This window comes from Microcaecilia unicolor, chromosome 1 (genome assembly GCF_901765095.1).
Source record: "Microcaecilia unicolor chromosome 1, aMicUni1.1, whole genome shotgun sequence".
NCBI lineage: Eukaryota > Metazoa > Chordata > Amphibia > Gymnophiona > Siphonopidae > Microcaecilia > Microcaecilia unicolor.
Window position 1 is genome coordinate 631,186,966 of NC_044031.1, and position 23,879 is coordinate 631,210,844.

The window sequence follows — 23,879 nt, forward strand, 5'->3', positions numbered from 1 at the left end:
CAAGCACCAGTTACAGTCAATTATGGAAATATAATACCACAGCTACACATAGGTGTTTTCTGGGTCTGAGTCTCTGATGCTAATGCCAATTAGTGGATATAAAAGACTCAAAGTTACTTATGAGAAAGCAATTGGGTTACTTGCCAATTCAGTTACAATTAATTGGTTTCTCATGAGGGAGCAGCTCTATGGCTGTCTCTCTGGCTTGTAGGAAGTACACTCATTTTTATATGTCCATTCAAGATACGGGTAATATGACAGTAATTACACCTTATTGGGTCTATGTTAATGTCATAGTTAACACTGACTGGTTATGGTAGTAAGTTGGTTAATATTTACTGGAAAGGTCAACGATAGACTAGCTTTTACTGGAAATCTAAATCATCTTTGTTCTGTTTTTCAAGAACATCTGTGACCACACTGTTGCTAAACGATGTTACTCTGCTCTTTCCCACTCACGCCTGCTCCTCATTCTGCTACATGAGAGTGTCACAACAGATCATGAGTTCTGTATTTCTGAACATCTGTTACCACCATATTGCCACATTCATGCAACTCTGCAAGATAGACCCCCACCCTTGCGTGTTTCTTCTTGCTCTGCAGTGTTTCAACACTGGAGTTCAAGTCAGAGACACAGGCCTGTAATCATTTTAGATCTTGAACCAAAGTCTCAAGCCTTGAACCAAATATTTACTTCCCTCAGCTCCCTTCTGTCTGCCACCCGGCCCCCTACATTTTCTCGAAATTGGCAGCGTAACGCCTTCTGTGTGAAAGCGGCAGATCGCCTCGGGTGGGCCGTCTTTCACTGTGTCCCGTCCTCGCGGAAATAGGAAATTACATCAGAGGAGGGCGGAACACAGTGAGGGAAGGCCCGCCTGAGGCGATCTGTCACTTTAAAGATGAAAAAGACTGGAAGTGGTGCAAAGAAAAGCTACGAAAATGGTATGGGATTTGTGTTGCAAACCGTACGAGGAGAGACTTGCTGACCTGAACATGTATACCTTGGAGGAAAGGAGGAACAGGGGTGATATGATACAGAAGTTCAAATATTTGAAATGAACCTTTTCCGGAGACGGGAAGGCGGTAGAACTAGAGGACATAAATTGAGGTTGAAGGGGGGCAGACTCAGGACTAATGTCAGGAAGTATTTTTTCACAGAGAGGGTGACTCCTGTATGGACTGCGGCAAAGCTTCCTCCACCAATTTCGATGGGGAATCGACCTGGGTGGCCGCCGATACCGGAGCCACAAGCGGCACCGAAGTTGAGGGCCTCACCGTGGGTGGAGGGCCAGACCCAGCTGCAGCAGACAACATGGCAGGTGCAAGCACCCCCTGACGCCGAAGCAGATTGGCACAGTAGTCCTTCCAGTAGCTCTGGAAGCAAGGCCCGTATGTGCTCGTCGAGAGCCGCCATACGAGAAGGCTGCAGGGTCGGTGGAGCAGTCAGTGTCAGAGTCGGCTGCTACGAAATAAAAGGAAACTTTAACGGGGAAAAACAGGAGACTTCCGGCGGAGCCGAGCGGCAAGATGGCCGCGGTCTAGAGGAGCTCCGTAACACCGCTGGCAGGCTCTTTGCCCCCCCGCTCCCTGGACCCTCCCCGCAACATCTAGGAGATACCTTAAACCCACCGGAGTCAGAAGTCACCTCCGAATGCCCACCGACACGCTCTGCAGTGCGGGAACAACGGGCAATAACGTCGCACGCGCTCAGACCCAAGATGGCGGCCAGCGGCTCACAGTGAAGGAAAACAGTGAGACAGCTGCGCAGAAGAACGGCGTGCAGAGTAAGATTGTTGAGACGGTTCTCCGGGGAGGTCAAGGCATAGCGGCATAATGGGAGCGGGAGTATAACACATAGACGCCGCTTTCGTTTTCTGTCCCCCCATCCCACTGACGAGAAGAGATTGAACGGGATACCGAAACCCGGAGAGACCCGAGGTTAATCGTACATTATAAGGAACCAAGAGTATTAACGTCTTCCACAGAGTGCAAATTGGCCCCGCACACAAGTGCACGGACATTTTAGTAAAGTCTACCAGCGCAGCACTTGTGATAGTTGAGTGGAAGCTATACTGACAAGTAGAGCAGGGCGAATCAACATTAAATTACAACAAATATTAAAACTGCCTGGCTTAAATTCAATTCTGACAGCAACAAAAACAGAGCCTACATAACAGGATTGTGCACTAATAAAACAGCAGTTTGCTGGTAGACTGAAGGCAGTGAGCTCAGCTTAGACAACTAGCTGAAACAGAACCCGGAAAGGGACTACAATTGCGGCCTGGATAAGGGTGAAGAACTGGCTCAATAGACTTCTAAACCTAACTGCCTGTTCCGTTGGACTCGTGGAAGCCTGTTCTACCACGCCGTGGCATTGCCCACAGGTAAAAACGTTAACATCACGAGATCAGACGCACAGAGATTAGTGAAAATTACAACACTCTCTGTATGGATCAATTTTTGAGGCCCAAGTCCTCAGGAACAACCAGAAGCGGCACTAAATACGATAAAGTGAAGAATTCCCCGCCACCCATTGAGACCAAGATGGCAGAAGGGAAACTTGAAAAGCTTGGTGATTTCTCTGAAAAACAACTAGCTCAGATCACTATGGCTGTTAGCGCCGCACTGAACCCGAGATTTGATTTGTTAGAGCGCCAAATGAGCAACTTAGAAGCCACCACAGCTGACACGGTGAGGCGAATGGGAGAGGCGGAAAGCAGAATCTCAGCAGTAGAAGACACGAGGGCGCTGAATGTCCCAGATGTCACACGTCTGATGGAACAACTTAAAGCACAACAAGACAAGATCGAGGACATGGAAATTAGAGCGAGGAGGTGCAATTTACGCATTGTCGGCCTACCTGAAGCAATCCCTGAGAAATCACTAGGACATCTGTTGGAAAACTGGCTTAAAAAGGAACTAGCCCTGTCAGACAGCTACGGAGAACTGTGTATAGAACGGGCCCATAGGCTTGGTCGCTGGCAGCAAGGACAACAAAGACCAAGACTGGTGATAATTAAAGTACACAATTACTTGCACAAGGAGGAAATCATGAGGGGCTTCAGACTGAAAAGAGAGTCTTTACAATATGATGGGTCACCAATAAAAATTTTTCAAGATTATTCAGCTGGTGTACAAGAGCAAAGGCGCCGGTTTCACCCTCTTTGCACAACATTGGTACACAGAAAAGCAAGATTCATGTTGATATATCCGGCTGTTTTGAAGATTCATCATGGAAATAGATGGCGTTCGTTTCACTCTGTTTCAGAGGCCCAAAAGTTTATGGACTCTGAACTGCTTGCACCAGTTGAAGCGCCGACATGATTTAATATTTTGTAGATTTCTCAGGGAACAGAAGATTTTGCCTGGTTTCCAGCTTCCTAAGAAAATACCGACAATGCACCTATGCAAGCTAAGTTGCTCTTGTTAAAGAAAATGTGGATCTCGAGTTAATATGTTAAAATGTTCCAGTTGTGTTAATAACAGATTAGGGGGTCTTCACGGCAGAGGCGTTAGACTAGATTTCACTATATCTTCAGAGGGGTGGGGGCGGACCCCTCATTGGGATGGGGGGACGGGAGACAATAGGGGGGGACGAGCCACATAGCGGTATTACAACTGTAGGAAGGAGAGAAGTTTAAGCTAAAAGGGAAGGGGTTTTCACCAAGAGATAGGAATGGGTGGGGGGAGATGGGGTTCTAATGGGATTCTATACTTCGGGAAGGGAGAATTATGGAACACAAGGGTCAGGTCTCACACTCAGGTTATACAAAATGAAAAAGTGTGGTCAAGATGTCTAAGCACACAACATTCACAGCTGCTGGGAAAGGGCTGGGTCCCGGCGGCTGAACATTTTAGGTATACTATTCTGGCATTAGCATGCACCTGTGGTAACACACTGTAAAATAGTCACTTGGAATGTGGGGGGCATTTCGTCTCCCATTAAAAGGAAAAAGATACTAGCACATTTAAAGCGTCTTAATACCGATATTGCATGCTTACAAGAGACGAAGCTGACGGCCGCAGAACATGAAAAACTCAAACAGGGCTGGGTAGGTCAGGTGTTCCACGCTTCACCAGAAGGGCGGAAGGGAGGGGTGGCAATCTGCATTCACCGACAGCTTGCCTGCACGGTGGAGACAGTTATGCAAGACCCCAATGGAAGATATATTTTGGTTAAAATGTGGCTACAGGGGAGGGAATTATACCTTCTAAACGTGTACGCCCCCACACCGCCTGATAGCTCCTTCTTTCCTGAGCTGTCCAGGCAGCTGCTCCCTTATGAAAGCAAGCAATTGATAATTACAGGGGATATGAACGTACTAATGGACCCAAAGATAGACTATTCAGGGGAGAGATATGGGGGAACGGAGAGTAGGAGGGGGGCACGGATGTTGAAAGAATTTAGTAACTCTCTCTCCGTGATAGACGCATGGCGAAACTTACATCCAGATTCCAGAGAATACACACATCAGTCCAGAGCACATGGGACTTGGGGCAGGCTAGACTACATGCTTATTTCACCAGCTTTGTTTCAATGTGTCCGTGACTCAGAGATCGAGGAGATGTTGATTTCTGATCACAGCCCTGTCTGGTTAGAGTTGGGAGCGCCAAACAACTTTCAGATACACAGACAGTGGAGATTTCCCAATCACCTAGTTAAAGATAAATCTTTTCATAAATTCTTGGTTAAAAAATGGGAAGACTACGAATCATTTAACAAAGAACACAAGTCTGATCCGCAATTGTTCTGGTGTGCTGGTAAAGCAGTACTCCGGGGAGATCTGATCGCTTATATAGCAAGTAAGCGGAAAAAGAACGCAGCTAGCCTCTTACACCTGAATAGGCAATTACAGAAGGCTAGACGTCGCTATATAGAACGGCAAACTACAGTAAATAGGGAAGCATATTTGGCTGTACAGGCAGCTGTGAACTCATTGTTACATGAAAGAGTGGTTAAAGATAGAACTTTCCTAAAATATAGGTTCCACAGATTTGGGAACAGAGTAGGGAGCATGCTGGCCCGGGTGGTTCGGAAACGGGGAGGAGGTAGAACCATATCGGCTCTGAAAGAAAAGACGGGAAGCCTTACCAATAGCCCAGATAAGATTCTGCAAATATTTCAGGAGCACTTTACACAGTTATACACTGCCGAACAGCCAACCGGGGAGGCACATATGACTGAATTTCTTAAAAAAGCCCAGATGCCAAAGCTCGGAGATTCTGATATCGCATATCTAGCGGGTCCCATTATGCCAAAGGAGCTATCAGAAGCTATAAAAGGGTTGAAATCATATTCGGCACCAGGGATAGATGGGTATTCCGGAGAATTTTATAAACTGTTGCAACCCCAGTTGATAAGGCCACTATCTGAATATCATCAAGCGGTGATTCAGGAGGGGAGGTTCCCATTACATGAAAATACTGCATGTATATCATTACTGTTGAAACCCGGGAAAGCCGCTGAGGAACCAGAGTCTTACAGGCCTATATCGTTAATTAACGTCGATATTAAGCTTTTAGCGAAGATTCTGGCCTCACGACTTAACAAGTGCTTACCCAGCGTGATTGAATCTACACAGGTGGGATTTCTCCCCAATAGACACTCTGTGCTACATATTCGACGTGTCTTACTCGCAATGGCACGATGCCGATTTGAAAAAACCCCTGGGATCTTGATAAGCCTAGATGCCACCAAGGCTTTTGACAGGGTAGGATGGGATTTTTTGTTTCATATGTTAAATTGGATAGGGGCCCCTGCTGGAATAAAACAGGCCATAGCGGCTTTATATACGGGTATGGAAGCACATGTGACTGCAAACGGGGGGCTTTCAGCTAGATTTCAGATAGGTAGGGGAACACGGCAGGGCTGCCCCTTGTCACCACTCCTGTTCGATCTAACATTGGAGCCACTGCTGCGTCTTTTAAACTATGACCCTAGAATCAGTGGAGTGCAGCTGGGTGAGCAAGAGGTTCGAGCTTTGGCTTATGCTGACGATATTCTCCTGGTACTGACCAACCCACAAGAGTCCTTTAAGACAGCCTTGACACTGATAGAGGAATATGGGGCGCTGTCGGGGTTTGGCCTCAACCTGTCTAAGTCATGTGCGATGTCTATGGACGCGGACACTGATTTACTCTGGAAAGAGGAGACCCCTCTTAGATGGGAGACAGCGAAAATGAAGTATCTGGGGGTATACATTACCTGGGATAAAACCATCATGTATAAGGAAAACATTGCCCCACTGTTGGAAATGACTAAAAGTAAGTTGTTGATGTGGAGGGAGTTACCACTCACTATTTGGGGTAGAATTGCGTTATTCAACATGATGATCGCCCCCAGGTGGCTCTATGTCTTTCAACAATTACCTCTCTTTTTGAAACATAGAGATGACAAGCGGCTGCAGCATTTAATACAAACATATCTGTGGCAAGGGAAGAAACCTAGAATACCGTACCACCAGATAGCATCCCCAAGAGAAGGGGGCGGCATGGGACTTTTAAATATCAAATTTTTGACAATAGCGAGTTCCATGCGGCACATAAACGATTGGTACAGGGGAACATCAGATTTTTCCATAACACCAGTGGAGACCTTGATGTTTACGGATACACATTTTAGTCACTTGCTTCACTCCGGGACTCCACTTCCCACAGCGGCATTTCAGAGACACCCGTTATTGAGATCTCTCAGGGAAACTTGGAGGTGGGTATGTAGGCGTCATCGTTTCTCCCCCCGAATATCTCCCTGGATGTCAATTTGTGATAACCCAGCATTTTCACCAGGTCAAGGGGTCAGTATATTTAAAAGTTGGGCGAAAAAGGGGATCATATATCTGGCGCATATAGTTACAGAAGAGGGACAAATTCTCCCATTCACGGAATTACAGTCCCGATATGGGATTCCTCCGACGCACCGATTTGCATATCATCAATTACACCACTATGTAGCCTCCCTAGAGTGGACAGATCTTACGGAAGATGTAGTAGAGGTTCTTGCAGAGGAGTTCACTCTGGGATCACAGCTTAAGGTTCCACTGAAATTTCATCACCAACAACTCAAAGACACTACAGAAGAGATAGACTTCCGGCGATTAGCGCAGGAGTGGTCGAGGGACTTAGGTTGTACATTTACCGAAGGAGAATATAGATCATATTTGAAATCTATCTACAAGCAGCGGCTTTCCATCCCACAAAGGGAACGGCTATATCGCTGGCTGCTTAGAACACATATATCTCCTCACAGAGCACAGAAAGCAGGGTTTAATACAACAGGAGCATGCCCAAAATGCAACCATGGTTCTGCCTCTCTCGGCCATATGTTCTGGAGTTGTCCCTGCATAGAGCGGTTCTGGAAACAGGTTATAGGGGGGGTGGACCAATTATGGAACTGTACTCTAGTGTGGGATCCTTTAATTTTATTTAATATCTTTCAGTATTCTACAGACCCCCCAGAAGGCTTTAAGGCATTTGCAAAGATAGCAATATATTTTGGAATAACTTCCATTTTGCAATTCTGGAGAATGAAGGAAACTCCCCCTCTGCAGATATGGCGATCGCAATTAGTGAAACAAATAAGAATTGATAGATGCGGGATACATGATCTGGACGGTCCAGCGGGCCAGGGGTTTCGGGCGCAGTGGGAGGCACTTTGGGTCACTCTCCCGTCCAGAGCGAGAAGCTTACTGCTGAATTTCTAATCCTTACCAGATGCCCTCTTGTATTCGGCATCACACGGGGAACCAATTAGTGAGGACAATGTTGTGTGATGCTCCTGATAAGAGGGCCCTCGTTCAGTACCGTAGAACAATGCAGTCATCCTAGATGAGTAAAATAGTGTGACAGACATCACCACTTTAGATATTTGGTATCTATAAGAGACCCAAACATTACATATTGCTGAATCCATAGGAACCTGAAGGGAAGGGAAGAGGGTGGGTATAGCTGGGAGGAGGCCAAGCCAATGAGACACATTAGGTGGGCAACACCGGCCAACTACGTTATATATGTAGCTTAGACATTAATTAGAAAGTTGTGAATGCCCTAGGAACAATAGTTGACACTGGTAGGGAGGGAGGGAGGATGGGTGGGTGGGTTGGGGAGAAATATAAATGCACTATTGTAATTTACTATGCTGCATATGTGATTTTGGATGACCTTCCTTTGTAATGTATCTTTTTTGACTAGTATTTGTTAACTGTTCATGTCAACTAATAATAAATAAGATTCAAACATAACGGGGAAAAACAAAAACTAAGAAAATAAGGGGAATACTCTTTTTTTTTTTTTTTTTTTTTAACACAGAATGAAACTGAAAAGCAAAGAACCGAAGGAAAAAAAATCAAAAATTTTTAGAAGGCTCTTTCTCAGGCACACACAGAAGAGCCACAGAAATAGCTGTCACTCCTCATGTGAAAGAAAAGAAACTGAGGAGTGTGGTTGCTCGACGGGCAGGAAGACAGTCCGCGCATGTGCGGTGCTGCACGCGCGCTAGAAGACTCTAGCAAAGTTTTTTCTTTTTTGCTATGTGTTATGTTGGTTCCCGGGCCGATGTGGATCGTCAACCCATCTGTGAGAATAATTCAGCCTACTTGTCCTCGGAGAATATCTATTACAATAATTTTCTGTTATTTACTCTTGTAATTATTGTCTGTTATATACTGATTTCTTGTAATCTGCTTTGAACCTTTTTTTGGGAGTTGGCAGAATATAAATACTATATCATATCATGATGGGTCATCATTCTCCATATTACCTGGTCATCCATTAATGATACTAATGGGGATATCACTAGGGTAATGCATTTTGATCTTTTGGCGTATAAGTATGCAGGAAGCTGGTAGCACAGAGACTTCCCCATTCCAGTGGACAGGACAACTAGCGTGGACAGACCTGCAAAGGAAATAACAGAAAGGAATAGAGGAGAGCATACCAGGCAGATTTGTATAACCCCATGTAATATTTTAAAGGGAAGAGCCTTCTTTCTTGCTCTTTCAGGATACATGCATTGAATAAAAAAGCCTTATTGAAAGACTACATCTGCATATCTCTACATAAAATAATGGTAGTAGGATCAGTACGAATACATACATTTACTTAAGAAATAATTTTTAACCAAACTACTTTGAAGATTTAAACTGCAGGTACCTGTCATAGGTGTTCTCAGAACAGGATACACCAAATGAAATAAAATAAAAATATAAAAATCTAGATATTTAACAAACTTGTAATATGCTCCGGGCAAATTTTCTTTAATTAAAAAATTGAGTGATAGCGTGGCCTTATAGCCTAACAAAGTCTTGCCAAACGATTTATCAATTAGAGAAAGTGATAGCCAACCCATACAGTCACAAAATGCTAGGTCTGAAAGATTTTTTGGTTTTGTAACTGGTACCCTTCTGTTTACCGCCTTAGGATCACTTTAAGGATCATCCATGTTTATTGCTAATGCTGTCTCCATTAGTAAATTACAATCTACTGTGAAATAATTTCAAGCTGATATGATAGATATTAGGTCTGATATCAGTTCACAGCAACATCAGTTAACTGCCCAAGGCAAGACTATTCAGGATACAGTCACAGTTAACTTACTCACACAAAACTGACATTAATACTGTTTAATTATTTATGATCAAAGGCCTGATGAATGAAGTAACTTCTTTCATGCAACCTGCATGTGAACTTACCTATGATTTGTTTAAAGAATTGGATAGTAATATCAGCAATCTGATTCAAGGTCAAATTCCAATTTATCTGGTTCCTTCCAAAGCCATTTGAGATGCTTTTCCCAACTTCCAAATGAACCTATTCAAATTCAGATAGCTTTCTACTTAGGTACTGCCTTTCCAATGGTACTCAGAAAGACAACCTTTACCTCTGTGTAGAGGCTCCCGAATACAAAGCTTACCAACAGGAATATTCACAACAATACTTATTTTTTTTTTCACGGAGAGGGTGGTGGATATCTGGAATGCCCTCCCGCAGGAGGTGATGGAGATGAAAACGGTAATGGAATTCAAACGTGCGTGGGATAAACACAAAGGAATCCTATTTAGAAGGAATGGTTCCACAGAATCTTAGCGGAGATTGGGTGGTGACGCTGGTAATTTGGAAACAAAACAGGAGCTGGACAGACTTCTACGGTCTACGCCCTGATCGTGACTGAATAGATAGGGATGGGCTGCAGTGTAAATTTAAGGGGCTTCGATGTTAGCTTCAAAACATAGTACAAGAACAGTACTGGGCAGACTTCTACGGTCTGTGCCCTGAGAAAGGCAAGGACAAATCAAACTCGGGTATACATATAAAGTATCACATACCATGTAAAATGAGTTTATCTTGTTAGGCAGACTGGATGGACCATACAGGTTTTTATCTGCCGTCATTTACTATGTTACTATCCTGCTTATTTTAGAAAGAGAAGGCCGGCCACCTTCTGACACAAATCGGGAGATGGCCGGCCATCTCTAAAGTCCGGCGAAATCGGCATAATTGAAAGCCGATTTTGGCCGGCCTCAATTGCAGTCTGTCACGGAGCTGGCCAAACTTCAAGGGGACATGTCGGAGGCATACCAGAGTGGAGGAGTGGCCTAGTGGTTAGGGTGGTGGACTTTGGTCCTGGGGAACTGAGGAACTGAGTTCGATTCCCACTTCAGGCACAGGCAGCTCCTTGTGACTCTGGGCAAGTCACTTAACCCTCCATTGCTCCATGTAAGCCGCATTGAGCCTGCCATGAGTGGGAAAGCGCGGGGTACAAACGTAACAAAAACTAAAAAGTGTCCAAACTGACTAGATGACCACCAGAGGGAATCGGGGATGACCTCCCAGTTCTCCCCCAGTGGTCACCAACCCCCCTCTCACCGTAAAAAAAAAAAAATTAAAAACATTTTTATGCCAGCCTCAAATGTCATACCCAGCTCCATGACAGCAGTATGCAGGTCCCTGGAGCAGTTTTAGTGGGTGCAGTTCACTTCAGCCAGGCGGACCCAGGTCCATCCCCCCCCCACCAGTTACATTTGTGGTGGTAAAGTGTTGAGCCCTCCAAACCCCCCACAAAACCCACTGTACCCACATGTAGGTGCCCCCCTTCACCCCTAAGGGCTATGGTAGTGGTGTACAGTTGTGGGGAGTGGGTTTGGGGGGGATTTGGGGGGCTCAGCACCCAAGGTAAGGGAGGTATGCATGCACCTTGGAGCAATTTTTGAAGTCCATTGCAGTGCCCCCTAGGGTGCCCGGTTGGTGTCCTGGCATATCAGGGGGACCAGTGCACTACAAATGCTGGCCCCTCCCATGACCAAATGCCTTGGATTTGGCCGGGTTTGAGATGGCCGGCCTCAGTTTCTATTATCGGCAAAAAACGATGCTGGCCATCTCAAACCCAGCCATCTCTGACATTTGGCCGGCCCCAAGCGTATTATCAAAACGAAAGATGGCCGGCCATCTTTTTCGATAATATGGTTCGGGACCGCTGTTTGCGGCGCCGTCCATATAGATGGCCAGCGCCGTTCGATTATGCTCCTCTGTGTTACTATGTAGTTCTTAATTTGGTTCTTTGTCAGAGAATCAAAAATATATACGGGTTATGCCTTGGTAAACCTTTCCTGAAAGATACCACTGAAGGTTTGTCCACTGCAAATGTGCAAGAGAAATGAAAGGTTACTATGACCAAGTTTGACAATTTTTCAGACACAACTGTTGCCATTGTAAATAATGTTTGGTTGGTTACTACACCCCAAACTGAACTGACAGTCATGAGTATTAGGCATGACATCACCGACTGTTTTTCCATTGCCCAGTAAAGTTTAATTGCTGTTCACAAGTATTCATTTGTTAATGTTGGTGGAATTTCTTTCTCTTCTCTATAAGCGGATCCTGTATGTAGTTAAACTGAACTCATGGATACTTTCTGTGGTCATTCCATCGATTTTACCCCAGAACTGAATAGGTTGATCTTTTCAGACTATCATACAATTGAACTCGCTGTTGATAGTACAGACATTCAGACCACAACCAAGATGTTTCTGTTTTGACTGATGGTCCTTATGACTGTCCACCACTTTTGTTGTTCCTGTTTTCACCATCCTTTGCCCATCCTGTTCCGATTTCCTTTGTTTGGATGTGAGAAGTTTGGACTCTCTGTTGCACTGTTCGCAAAAGTTCACCTCCAGTGAACATGAGATTACAAGATTTTGTAGAGGCTACTAGTGATCAATCCCTCCAATAATATCCATTACATTTATTTTGTCAAGTAATGTACTAACCTTGATGCAAGTAGTTTTTTTTTTTTTTTTGTTAAGACTTTACCAACACCTTTTGTACATATATTCATTTATCTGCTACATATACTCATTTATGAAAATTTTGAACATTATTTCATACTATGATATTATGATTTTAGTTATCATTAATGCTTGTGTTATTTGCTTTAGTACATCCATCGGTTGCCTGAATGTTTCCTACATGTCCTACATTTCTACACTGCCTGCCAGTTCAAGGACACTCTGGCAATCAAGAGAGCATCAGTGCCGGCACTTGCAGGGAGTATGTCTGAATTAACTATGGACATCATTGTTCTCCAGACCTGCATTTCATCTGCTGGACAGGAGGAATGCTTGATCTGATTACATAACAACATAAAAATAGCCATACTGGTCAGACCAATGGTCCATCCAGCCCAGTATCCTGCTTCTAACAGTGGCCAAGCCAGGTTACAAGTACCTGGAACAAAACCAATTAGTAGCATCATTCTATATTACCAATCCCGGGGCAAGCAGTGACTTCCCCCATGTCCATCTCAATAACAGACTATGGACTTTTCCTCCATGAACTTGTCCAAAACCTTTTAAAACCCATATATGCTAACTGCTGTCACCACATCCTCCAGCAACGAGTTCCAGAGATAAACTATTCTTTGAGCGAAAAAATATTTCCTCCTGTATATTTTAAAAGTATTTCCATGTAATTTCATTGAGTATCCCTTGGTCTTTGTACTTTTGGAAACAGTGAAAAATCGATTTACTTCTACCTGTTCTTTGAACCTTTTCTAATTCTGTTATATCTTTTTTGAGATATGGCAACCAGAATTGAATTCTAATCCTTGTAATGTTTACCACTTGGTATTCAAAATATTCTGCTCCAAACATCCACATCTGATTGTTGATCACAATTCTTAATTTTATTAAGAGGACCTCAAAACTTCCCAGCTTGACTGTTCTATTCAGAACACATTTGCACAATATATTCATACATGCACTCAAGCTGTTTGCTGAAAGTAGTTATTATCACTGGTCTTGTATTTGCTATCAAAATCTTTCAGAGGCCAGGTCTCTTAAGTCAATTGGAAAAAAACTCCCATTAGGAGAAAAACCAGTGACTCCTGCCCTCGGAAATACAGCTTCACAGTGTACTGAGCAGAATATTTTCTGCAACTGATTCTGTCTTCCTTACACTTAAATACGGCTTGATACAGTGCTCAGTCTTGACCTTATTCAGCCCAGCTTATTCATGCAGCTCCCTATCTCACAGGTTATCTATACACCCCCCATTCATTCATTCCCTGAGTCAATAGCACTTTGTTTGCGGATCTTTATCCAACACAAACAGTCTGTACTTAACTTCAGGGCTGTCTGCAAGCTGCAGGCTGTATGTTGCACTGCTTATTTCCTGGTTCCCACTGTGTTGTTTTCTGATTCCTTCTGTCCCTTCAACAAGAACCTCTTGTTTCGCTGCTCTCACAGCTGCAGCTTGCAGACAGCCCTGAAGTTAAGTACAGCCTGCTTGTGTTGGATAATCTTAGAAGCCCTAATTCTCAGCTTACACAAACAAAGCTGAATAATGTCCATAATTTGCCACTAAATAATTATATACATATATTGTGTAAAATGGCAAAATTGTTCATTGACTTTGAGGCTCATTTTCGAAGAAGGACGTCCATCTTTCGACATAAATCGAAAGATGGATGTCCTTCTCCCAGAAACATCCAAATTGGTATAATCGAAACCCGATTTTGGATATCTCCAACTGCAGTCCATCGCAAGGATATCCAAATTTCAAGGGGGCGTGTCAGAGGTATATCGAAGGCGGGACTTGGGCGTGCCTAACACTTGGACGTCTTTGACCCATAATCAAAAAAAGCGAGGATGTCCCTGACGAACACTTGAACGTTTTCATCCGGATGTGCTTTTTTTTTATGAATAAGGCACAATAAGGTGCCCAAAATGACCAGATGACCACTGGAGGGAATTGGGGATGACCTCCTGTTACTCCCCCAGTGGTCACTAATCCCCTCCCACCCTCAAAAAACATCTTTTCAAAATATTTTGTGCCAGCCTCTATGCCAGCCTCAGATGTCATACTCAGGTCCATGACAGTGCATGCAGGTCCCTGTAGCAGTTTTAGTGGGTGCAGTGCACTTCAGACAGGCGGACCCAGCCCCATCCCCCACCACCTGTTACATTTGTGGAGGAAACAGCGAGCTCTACAAAACTCACCACAAACCCACTGTACCCATATATAGGTTCCCCCCTATAATGGAAGATTTAAAGGATTGCTTTTCAACCCTGCTTTGTCCGATAATGAACTCTGAAGTCTTCTGCCTTTGACTGAAAGTAACTTTCCTTGTAAATACAAAAGCAAGTTGGAATGTGGAAGATAAGGCACATCTCTAACCAATTCAGTTTGTGCAGGAGGGAAACAGGATATGCTTGGAGTTCAGTAGATGAGCCACCTGGCCAGTGGTTTGTTTACTTGGGCCAGAAGCATGTGACTGCATCCTCATGTACATTCTTGTAACTTTCCGTAGTCTTATAAAAAGGGGAGTTTCTTTCGGTGAAACTGGGGCTCATCTGTGAGTGGACGCACTGTGCAGAGGATCTGTTCCTGGTCCAAGAAGCTCCTGGCTCTCGCTGTGAACTGGGCCCCCCATTATATATATCTTAATCATTATTTTTTTTTTATTTTGTTTTTGTTACATTTGTACCCCGCGCTTTCCCACTCATGGCAGGCTCAATGCGGCTTACATGGGGCAATGGAAGGTTAAGTGATGTTAATATGTGTTCTAGCTTGAGACCTATCCACTGGAATAGTGGTGGGCCAAGCTACATAGCTTTAAACAGCTGAAAAGCACTGACTAGGCCTGATACCCAGCTGATGGCCTTATAGCAGAGAGCCTGCAAGAGCAGGACTGCTTGGTGAGTCTTAAAGAAACCTGGTGCAACTTCCAAATTGAGTGTAACACATACGATGCAGAAATTAAAGACAGAAATGATAAGAAGTTTGGTTCATAAGATGGAGTCTGTCTTTATAATATGGCACCCAGATCACAAGATGATATGAGACAGATTTGTCCATGTTTGGATATCTGTATCTAAGGAGTTGTTGACAAAAAGGGAAATTACACAATAATTTGCAATAATAAAACGGAAAGGAGAGGTGGGCACCTGACCGGCAGTTGAGTATGATTCAGAGGTTATGCAAGATTAGGAAAAAAAAGTCCCTTTCCATAGACTTGTATTGGGACCAGATACTATATAAGAGATGGGCATCAGACCGATCGTTGGAAGTTTTCCCCAACGCATCTCATGACGCAGAGCTCTGGTCAGTTGAATCCAGAATTTGTCTGATGAATGTACCTAATTGAAGACCTGATTTGGGTGAGAATTAAAATATTATTTCTGTATCTACACTGTTTCTGTCTCTGTTTTCATTCATACTCTATCTGTCAGCTGTCTTACAAACTATCACACACTCAAGCAAGATCCTTCATTGAAGCAGTTTTTGGGAATTTTCATAGAATTTATGTGGGAACATAAATGGCCAAAGATTCATTTAGATCCAAATAGACAGAAAGCTGTGGTTATGGGAATTTGATTTGAACTGCGCCTTCTGATGCCTCCCCAGCAGCGATACCCATGGGAAGGGGTGTCGCTGGAATTCAGGGAGGCGGTCCACAAGATCGTAGAAGAACAAACCCTCTGTACACCCCCGTGTGGAGGGATCCCACGGGGGTCTAGAGAGGGATAGATTAAAAACAGTGACTTGCCCAGAGTCACAAGGAGCTGCCTGTGCCTGAAGTGGGAATCGAACTCAGTTCCTCAGTTCCCCAGGCCCAAAGTCCACCACCCTAACCACTAGGCCACTCCTTCAAAGCTAAGGGTCCTCTGTGCTTATCCCAGGCTTCACCCCTCAGTGCCCCACAGCTAAGGATCCTCTGTGCTTATCCCATGCTGCTTCCATGCTGGTGGTTTTCTTTTCCCCTTTACCTAACCTGTATCACCCAACGCATAATTAAACTCTGGAATTCGTTGCCGGAGAACATGATGAAGGCGGTTAGCTTAGCAGAGTTTAAAAAGGGGTTAGATGGTTTCCTAAAGGACAAGTCCATAAACCACTACTAAATGGACTTGGGAAAAATCCACAATTCCAGGAATAACATGTATAGAATGTTTGTACGTTTTGGAAGCTTGCCAGGTGCCCTTGGCCTAGATTGGCCGCTGTCGTGGACAAGGTGCTGGGCTCGATGGACCCTTGGCCTTTCCCAGTGTGGCATTACTTATGTACTTATGAAGGTTAACATAATACATTTATTGCCCAACTTTTGGGAGTCGAGTCTCACTTTCTCCAGTCAAAACAAAATGGGTGAAAAAAGGCAATTGGTCCTCTACTTTAAGATAAATTAACTGGTAAGTGTACCTGAGAGTATTCTCATGATTGCCATCTCCTGTCCAGCTCTGAATGAATGGTATCCCAGCTCTGACAGGGCCCTCCGCACCTCTGCAGTAGTATCTGTGTCACAGAATGAGAGATAGAAATGCTTGCCAGTGCTTATGACTCACCAGTGACTGGTCCATGTGGTAATGCCTTAGGGGTTACATATCTAGTGTTTTCCTTTTTAATACAATGAAATTAATGCTCAGTGCACCACTTGGAAATAAATCAACTTTTTGGCCTTAAAAGATCCTTAATTACAATCACTATCACAATTTATAATATCTACATGACTGTCTCCTCCACTGGTAAAATATCACAGCAAATAGCTCACCAGTTACTGTACACCATTACCCTCACCAGCACTTGATCCTATCTGCTGCCACTATATATCATACCAAAATCAAACAGTCTTACTCTTTCTTGGCGGGGGCTCAGAATCAATTTTTTTCTCATCCCAGAGCATAACTCCATTCATAAATCACTTAGGCACAAGATACTGTTCCAAAAATCCTTTTTATTTTCACCGATCACAAAATCAGGACCTGCGTCTACATGGCCACGTTTCGCCAATGCTGCATCAGGACAATGGCCCTGAAAAACAATAAACATACTGCATATACTGTTCCACAATCCTTAAAAAAAAATAAATTAAAGTATATATATATATATATATACACTAGTAAAAAAGGCCCGTTTCTGGAACGAATGAAACGGGCGCTAGCAAGGTTTTCCTGGGAGTGTGTATGTTTGAGAGAGAGAGAGCCAGAGTGAATGTGCGGGTGTGTGACAGAGTGAGACTGTCTGTGTGACAGTGTGTGTGTGAGAATGAGAGTGTGACAGGGCCCCCTCCCCTGTTCCTAATGCCCCTCACCCCGTCCCCTCCCCTCCTTTTCCTCCTCCTTCCCACACTTTGGGTTCCTTAAGGCTTTCAAAAGTCTATGTACCCCCGTGGCCCTAACGCCCAGTATCCGGATACCCCACCGCTTTCCTCCTCACCCCTCCCCCAAGATGTACCGTAATACTTTCACGTCCTTCATTTTTTAAAAAAAAGTGTCCTATCTACCCTGTGTACAAATGCCGGGCATTCAGATTATGTTCCTCTGGTAAATTTTCATTTCTTTCATTCATTCAGAACTTGCCCCCCACCCCCTGAACACTTTTGGTTCCTTCAGTCTTTTAAAACTCTCCTATGTACCCTGTGTGCTAATGGCCAGCATTGAGATTGTTTTCCTGTCCCAAATTTGCATGTCTTTCAGTCATTCACAACTCCCCCCCCCCCCCTTCTCCAGTTTAACACTTTCGTTTCCTTCAGTCTTTTAAAACTCTCCTATGTACCCTGTGTCCTAATGGCCAGCATTCAGATTGTTTTCCTTTCCCAAATTTTCATGTCTTTCAGTCGTTCAGAACTCCTCCCCTCCCCCCATTTAACACTTTCGGTTCCTTCAGTCTTTTAAAACTGTCCTATCAACCCTGTGTCCTAATGGCCAGCACTCAGATTGTTTTGCTTTGCCAAATTGTCTGTCACTGATGTCACTGAGGTCAGCGCGTGCCTGCCTAGCAGACCACTTCCGGCAGGCACGGTCCCAAGCACATCCTGTTGGAGGTGAGAATTATTATATAGGATATATACACACACATACATACTTTAAAATGTTATGACCCATACCTGTTACCAAAGCGCTACTTTCTTCTAGCGCTGTTTTATCTTTACAAGACGGCAACCTAACGCCATCACTCACTTCTTAAGCCCAGCACAACTGGAAGGAAATGCCAAACGCCAATCAACTGCAATCACAATAGAGATGTCCAATCAAGTTTCAAGTTCAAACCCCCTGGGGCCAAAGTGCCCAATGTAAAAATCCACTTTTGTTCCTTCAAATTTAACAACTTGTCTATATCACTTCCTTCAATACCCATCTCAAGTTTTTCTAAAACACGCAGTGCATATCGTTCCACTGGTGACCCTTTTCCTCCCAATGAGCAACCAGCGAGGCTTGTAACACATTGCGCACGATTCTACATTTATGCTCAGTTAAACATATTTTAATCTGGTGCTTTGTTTGCCCTATATATACTAAATCACAACGGCATAGAATCATGTAAACCACATTGTCAGATTTGTAGTTGGTGTTCTTACATACAAGCGTATTGATTATCAAATTAAGCAAGAGAATTTGGATGGACATACGAACTGGGGGTGTTGCCATTGGCACTCTTTATCATTGGTAGGACCATCATTTAGGGATCCTAAGTCGGGGAGGCTTCTGACAGGATGAGATAACACCAATTGCGAATTTGACAATGTGGTTTACATGATTCTATGCCCTTGTGATTTAGTATATATAGGGCGAACAAGGCACCAGATTAAAATACGTTTAACTGAGCATAAATCTAGAATCATGTGCAAGATGTTACAAGCCCTGCTGGTTGCTCACTGGGAGGAAAAGGGTCACCAGTGGAATGATATGCACTGGCGTATTTTGTAAAAAAAATTCAGATGGGCACTGAAGGGGGTGATATAGAAGGGCATTTTCAAAAGGGACGGCCACGTTTCGATTTGGACGTCCTTGCAAAACGTCCCGATCCAGGGGCGGGGAAACCTGTATTTTCGAAACAAGATGGACATCCATCTTTCATTTCGAAAATACCGTCAGGGACGTCCAAATCCTCAAATTTGGTTGTCCTTAGAGATGGACATCCCTAGACATGGTCGTTTCTGATTTTCAGTGATTTTCGAAACCAAGGACGTCCATCTCAGAAACGACCAAATGCAAGCCATTTGGTCATGGGAGGAGCCAGCATTTGTAGTGCACTGGTCCCCCTGACATGCCAGGATACCAACCGGGCACCCTAGGGGGCACTGCAGTGGACTTCATAAATTGCTCCCAGGTACATAGCTCCCTTACCTTGTGTGCTGATCCCCCCAAAACCCACTACCCACAAATGTACACCACTACCATAGCACTAACGGGTGAAGGGGAGCACCTAGATGTGGGTACAGTGGGTTTCTGGTGGGTTTTGGAGGGCTCGCTGTTTCCTCCTCAAACGTAACAGGTAGGGGGGTGGGCCTGGGTCTGCCTGTCTGAAGTGCACTCACCTACTAAACCTACTCCAGGGACCTGCATACTGCTGTCATTGACCTGAGTATGACATCTGAGGCTGGCACAAAATATTTTGAAAGATGTTTTTTGAGGGTGGGAGGCGGTTAGTGAACACTGGGGGAGTAATGGAAGGTCATCCCCGATTCTCTCCGGTGGTCATCTGGTCAGTTCGGGCACTTTTTTGTGCCTTAGTCATAATAAAAACGTCCAAAGTGTTTGTCAGGGACGTCCTTCATTTTTTCGATTATGGGTCAAGGATGTTCAAGTGTTAGGCACGTCCAAGTCCCGCCTTCGCTACACCTCCGACAAGCCCCCTTGAACTTTGGCCATCCCTGCAACAGAGTGCAGTTGGGGACGTCCTAAATCGGCTTTCGATTATACCGATTTGGATGACCCTGGGAGAAGGACGTCCATTTTCCGAATTATGTCGAAAGATGGGCGTCCTTCTCTTTCAAAAATGAGCCCAATAGACAAATTGTTAAATCTGAGTAGAGCAGTGGCCTAGTGGTTAGGGTGGTGGACTTTGGTCCTGGGGAACTGAGTTCGATTCCCACTTCAGGCACAGGCAGCTCCTTGTGACTCTGGGCAAGTCACTTAACCCTCCATTGCCCCATGTAAGCCGCACTGAGCCTGACATGAGTGGGAAAGTGCGGGGTACAAATGTATCAAAAATAAAAAAAAATAAAAGTGGATTTTTACATTGGGAATAGTGGCCTTAGGGTGGTTTGAACTTGGAACTTGAATGGACATCTCTATTGTGATTGCAGTTGATTGGTGGTTGGGGTTTACTTCCGGTTGGGTTGGGCTTAAAAAGTGAATGATGGCATTAGGTCGCCATCTTGTAAAGATGAAGCAATGCTGGAAGAAAGTAGTGCTTTGGTAACAGGTATAGGTTATAATCTTTTAAGTATATATATATATATTTTTTTTAAGGTTTGTGAAGCAGTATGAGCAGTATGTCTATTACTTTTCAGAGCCATTGGCCACGTTTCGCCAATGCTGCATCAGGACATGTTGACACAGGTCCTGATTTTGTGATAACTTTATATCATACAGTGGATGTATATAACTGGTGGCAGTGTGCACTATACTTCAAAGTTCCTAATAATATTTTGCATCAGATAGCAGCCATGGGTCCATATCCACCACTGTTACTGCTGACAGAAAGTAGCAGAAAGCAAAATGTTAGCAATGTAACCAAAGGCAGCTGTATTCAAGGCTTCCCCTCCTCCATTCACACTGCTCCCTCCCCCTGATAGCTCTTGAGGTAGGAGAAATGGCTGGAATTGGTCTTGGGCCAGATGCCAGCAGTGGTGGTCAGAGAATGAGGGGCCTGAGTCAGCACTCTTTCATAGCCCCACCAGATGGTGGCCCCTTTTTTCTGGGATATGGCCAGGACAGTTTCCTTACTTTTATACCTGCAGCAGGATATAATGTGCCATCACAGTTATTGCTGGCAGGTTACCATGTAAACCTGCAACGCTAAGCAAATAATCCTAGTAATATGAAGTCTGTACCTATAGGTTTTCCATTCTCTGCAAGCTGATAAAGAGGTTCCATTGGTGGAGGAGCAACAGGCGGTTCATATACAGGCCTCAGTGGGAAATATTCTTCTACAGCTAACTTCTGCTCTTCATTGCTGTTTTCACAGGCTCCATGGGCTAAAATTAGACACAAGTGCAATGAGAAGCACTGCAAGGTAGAACATTTTACTTTTTGCATGAGACTTTATTTCTGCCACACACAAAGCAAGTTGCTTACCTGTAATAGGGAATTGCTGATGATGGCAAGAAAATGCAGCTATACTAGATGGTGACGTTATTTGATGGAGCCACCATGCTAGAGCTATTCTCCAGCTGAAGAGAAGCCTTTAGACTTCTCTTGAGCAAGCGCAGGCTGTCCCATGCTCAGCTAGGTCCTTCCTCCTCTCAGTCTATATCTTAACTATATAGAGTACAAGATAGAGTAGAGGACAAGTTCAAGTTATTTATGATCTTGGCGGAGGATGAAGGTAAGAAAATATGGTTGCATTTTTCTGCTGTTTTCAAAGAACCTCCATTAAAAGCTAAGCAACTTCGTTCCTCCGGAGATAATCAGAAAAATGAAGGCACACTAGATGGTGAGTATAAAGCTGATGGCCGCAGAAATTACTTCTTTGGTAACAACCCACAAGAGTGACTGGTGGATGGAGACAACTAGTAGGTGAATAAGTTGTGTAGGACTGCCTGTCTGAAAGCAAGGTCCCGAGAGAAAGACACATCCAGGCAATAGTGTTTGGTGAAAGTGAGATCAAGGACCAGTGGCAGCTCTGCAAATGTCCACACCATTCTCAATCAGTGGGAAGTACAAAAACAGTACCCACGAGGGCGGACACAGACAATCCTGGAACCAACATCCCGGCTCCAAAGGTTGCCATCTGCCTTGACTGTACATCCAGCCAGAAATACTTTACAAAGGAATGGAGTGTTGACCAAGCTGCTGCCCTGTCAACAGATAGAATTAGAATTCAGCAAACCTCTTGCCCATGCAAAACCTGAGCCCCAATATAAAGTGCTTTCAACTCCTCCTGCAATGGCCTACCAGTCAGTAAATATGCCCAAGCAATAGTCTCCTCAATTCATCTGGCCACTGAAGCTTCTAAGGCTGCCACAATAAATCAGTCCACAAATAGAGGCACAGCCAAAGAGGCTTGACCCTAAGGCTAGGGCAGCTCAATACAGAGAAGAAATGAAATTTAAAAAGTATAAGATGACGCCTACATCTTAACCATGAAAATGGTGAGGAAGCCTAAATGGTTCTCCAAACAAGTGGCCAAAAAAATAAGGGCAAAAGAGTCTGTGTTCAAGAAATACAGAAGAATGCAACAAGATGATCATGGAAAAGATTATTGGATTAAACTCAAAGAAACAAAGAATCTGGGGAGAGCACTCAAGAGAATTCCATCCCAGAGATGCCTTGAAGGAAAGCTTAGCCAAAATAAGGAAGCTGAAGCATGTGTTCCTGCAGGAGATAGTGCCTGAAAGGAGAGTAAGGCAGAAGACCAGCAGATATTGAAATGTGGACCCCCAAAGAAGATATTGAGTATGCCTCAAAGGAGAAAAACAATGATAAAGAACGAGCATAATCCTCCTATATAATAAAACTCGCCCTCAATGTTCTGAGGACAGTCACGTCACTGTCACTTCCTTCCAGAACGGTTCATAAGACCATGGTGGTGAAGTTACCGAAATCGCCCAGGCTGCATCGAAGGCATTCGGTGCGTCCAAGAGGCAGGTGCGGAATGCGGAGCAATGCCGTCAGAACGACGAAGGGGTCCATAGGTAGGTAGGGAGGGAGAAGGGGGCGATGAAGGGGGGGTTGGGGAGGAAAACCTTGCTAGCGCCCGTTTCATTTGCTCCTGAAACGGGCCTGTTTTCCTAGTGACCTAATAACAGCCCCTGAGAGAAAAACCCTCTAGCTGCCTTGGAAGCAGAAAACTCAGGCAAAACTGAGAACACAAGGTTTCCTGGGAATGAGAAGGCACCATGTCACTGGCAGGCAAAGGAGTGGAAGAAGTGCTGCTTCAGAGACGCTAACACACACCTCCCCCTTTCAGAGAGAAGGAGAACACTATCTACAGAGTAGCGCAGCAAATCCGTGAGACTACAGAAAGGAAACAAGGGAGACAAGGTAAGCCATCCTGAAATGGGGACAATGAGCTAACCAGATGAATCCATAAGAACAAAACCCAGTTGCTTTCCAAAAGCATATGGTTGTCTCATATCTGGACAGCTAACTTTAGCCAAAAGCAAAAGAATGAAACCCAGGTAATACTGAGAGACAAGAAGCAGATGAATTTACAAGGCCACAACCAAGTGAATCACCAATGAAGGGTCAGCCCAGTCGGAGAGGATAATTTCCGCTGAGAAAGCAAGCTCAGGAGCATTGGAAAGGCCAGCTCCGCTGTGACCAAGGAGAAACTAAGGGTAATTTAAAAGAAAGGCTCTGCCAAGCCCAACATTTGAATCTCAGATCAGCCTGAGAGGAGAAGCTCCTCAGAGACTGAGAGCAGCAGAAAAGGGGAAAGGGGAG

General features: G+C 44.3%; 1 protein-coding gene across 1 annotated transcript in view; it reads right to left on the bottom strand.

Annotated features, from left to right (window-relative positions):
• RECQL4 (RecQ like helicase 4) overlaps positions 1–23,879 on the bottom strand; it is a 261,221-nt gene that overhangs the window by 139,596 nt on the left and 97,746 nt on the right. Inside the window, exons 10-12 of the mRNA XM_030220936.1 lie at positions 21,326–21,469; positions 16,690–16,782; positions 8,756–8,892 (exon numbers count right to left, since the gene is read on the bottom strand). Coding sequence (XP_030076796.1) covers positions 8,756–8,892; positions 16,690–16,782; positions 21,326–21,469 — 374 coding nt within the window. The remainder of the gene's footprint in view (positions 1–8,755; positions 8,893–16,689; positions 16,783–21,325; positions 21,470–23,879) is intronic.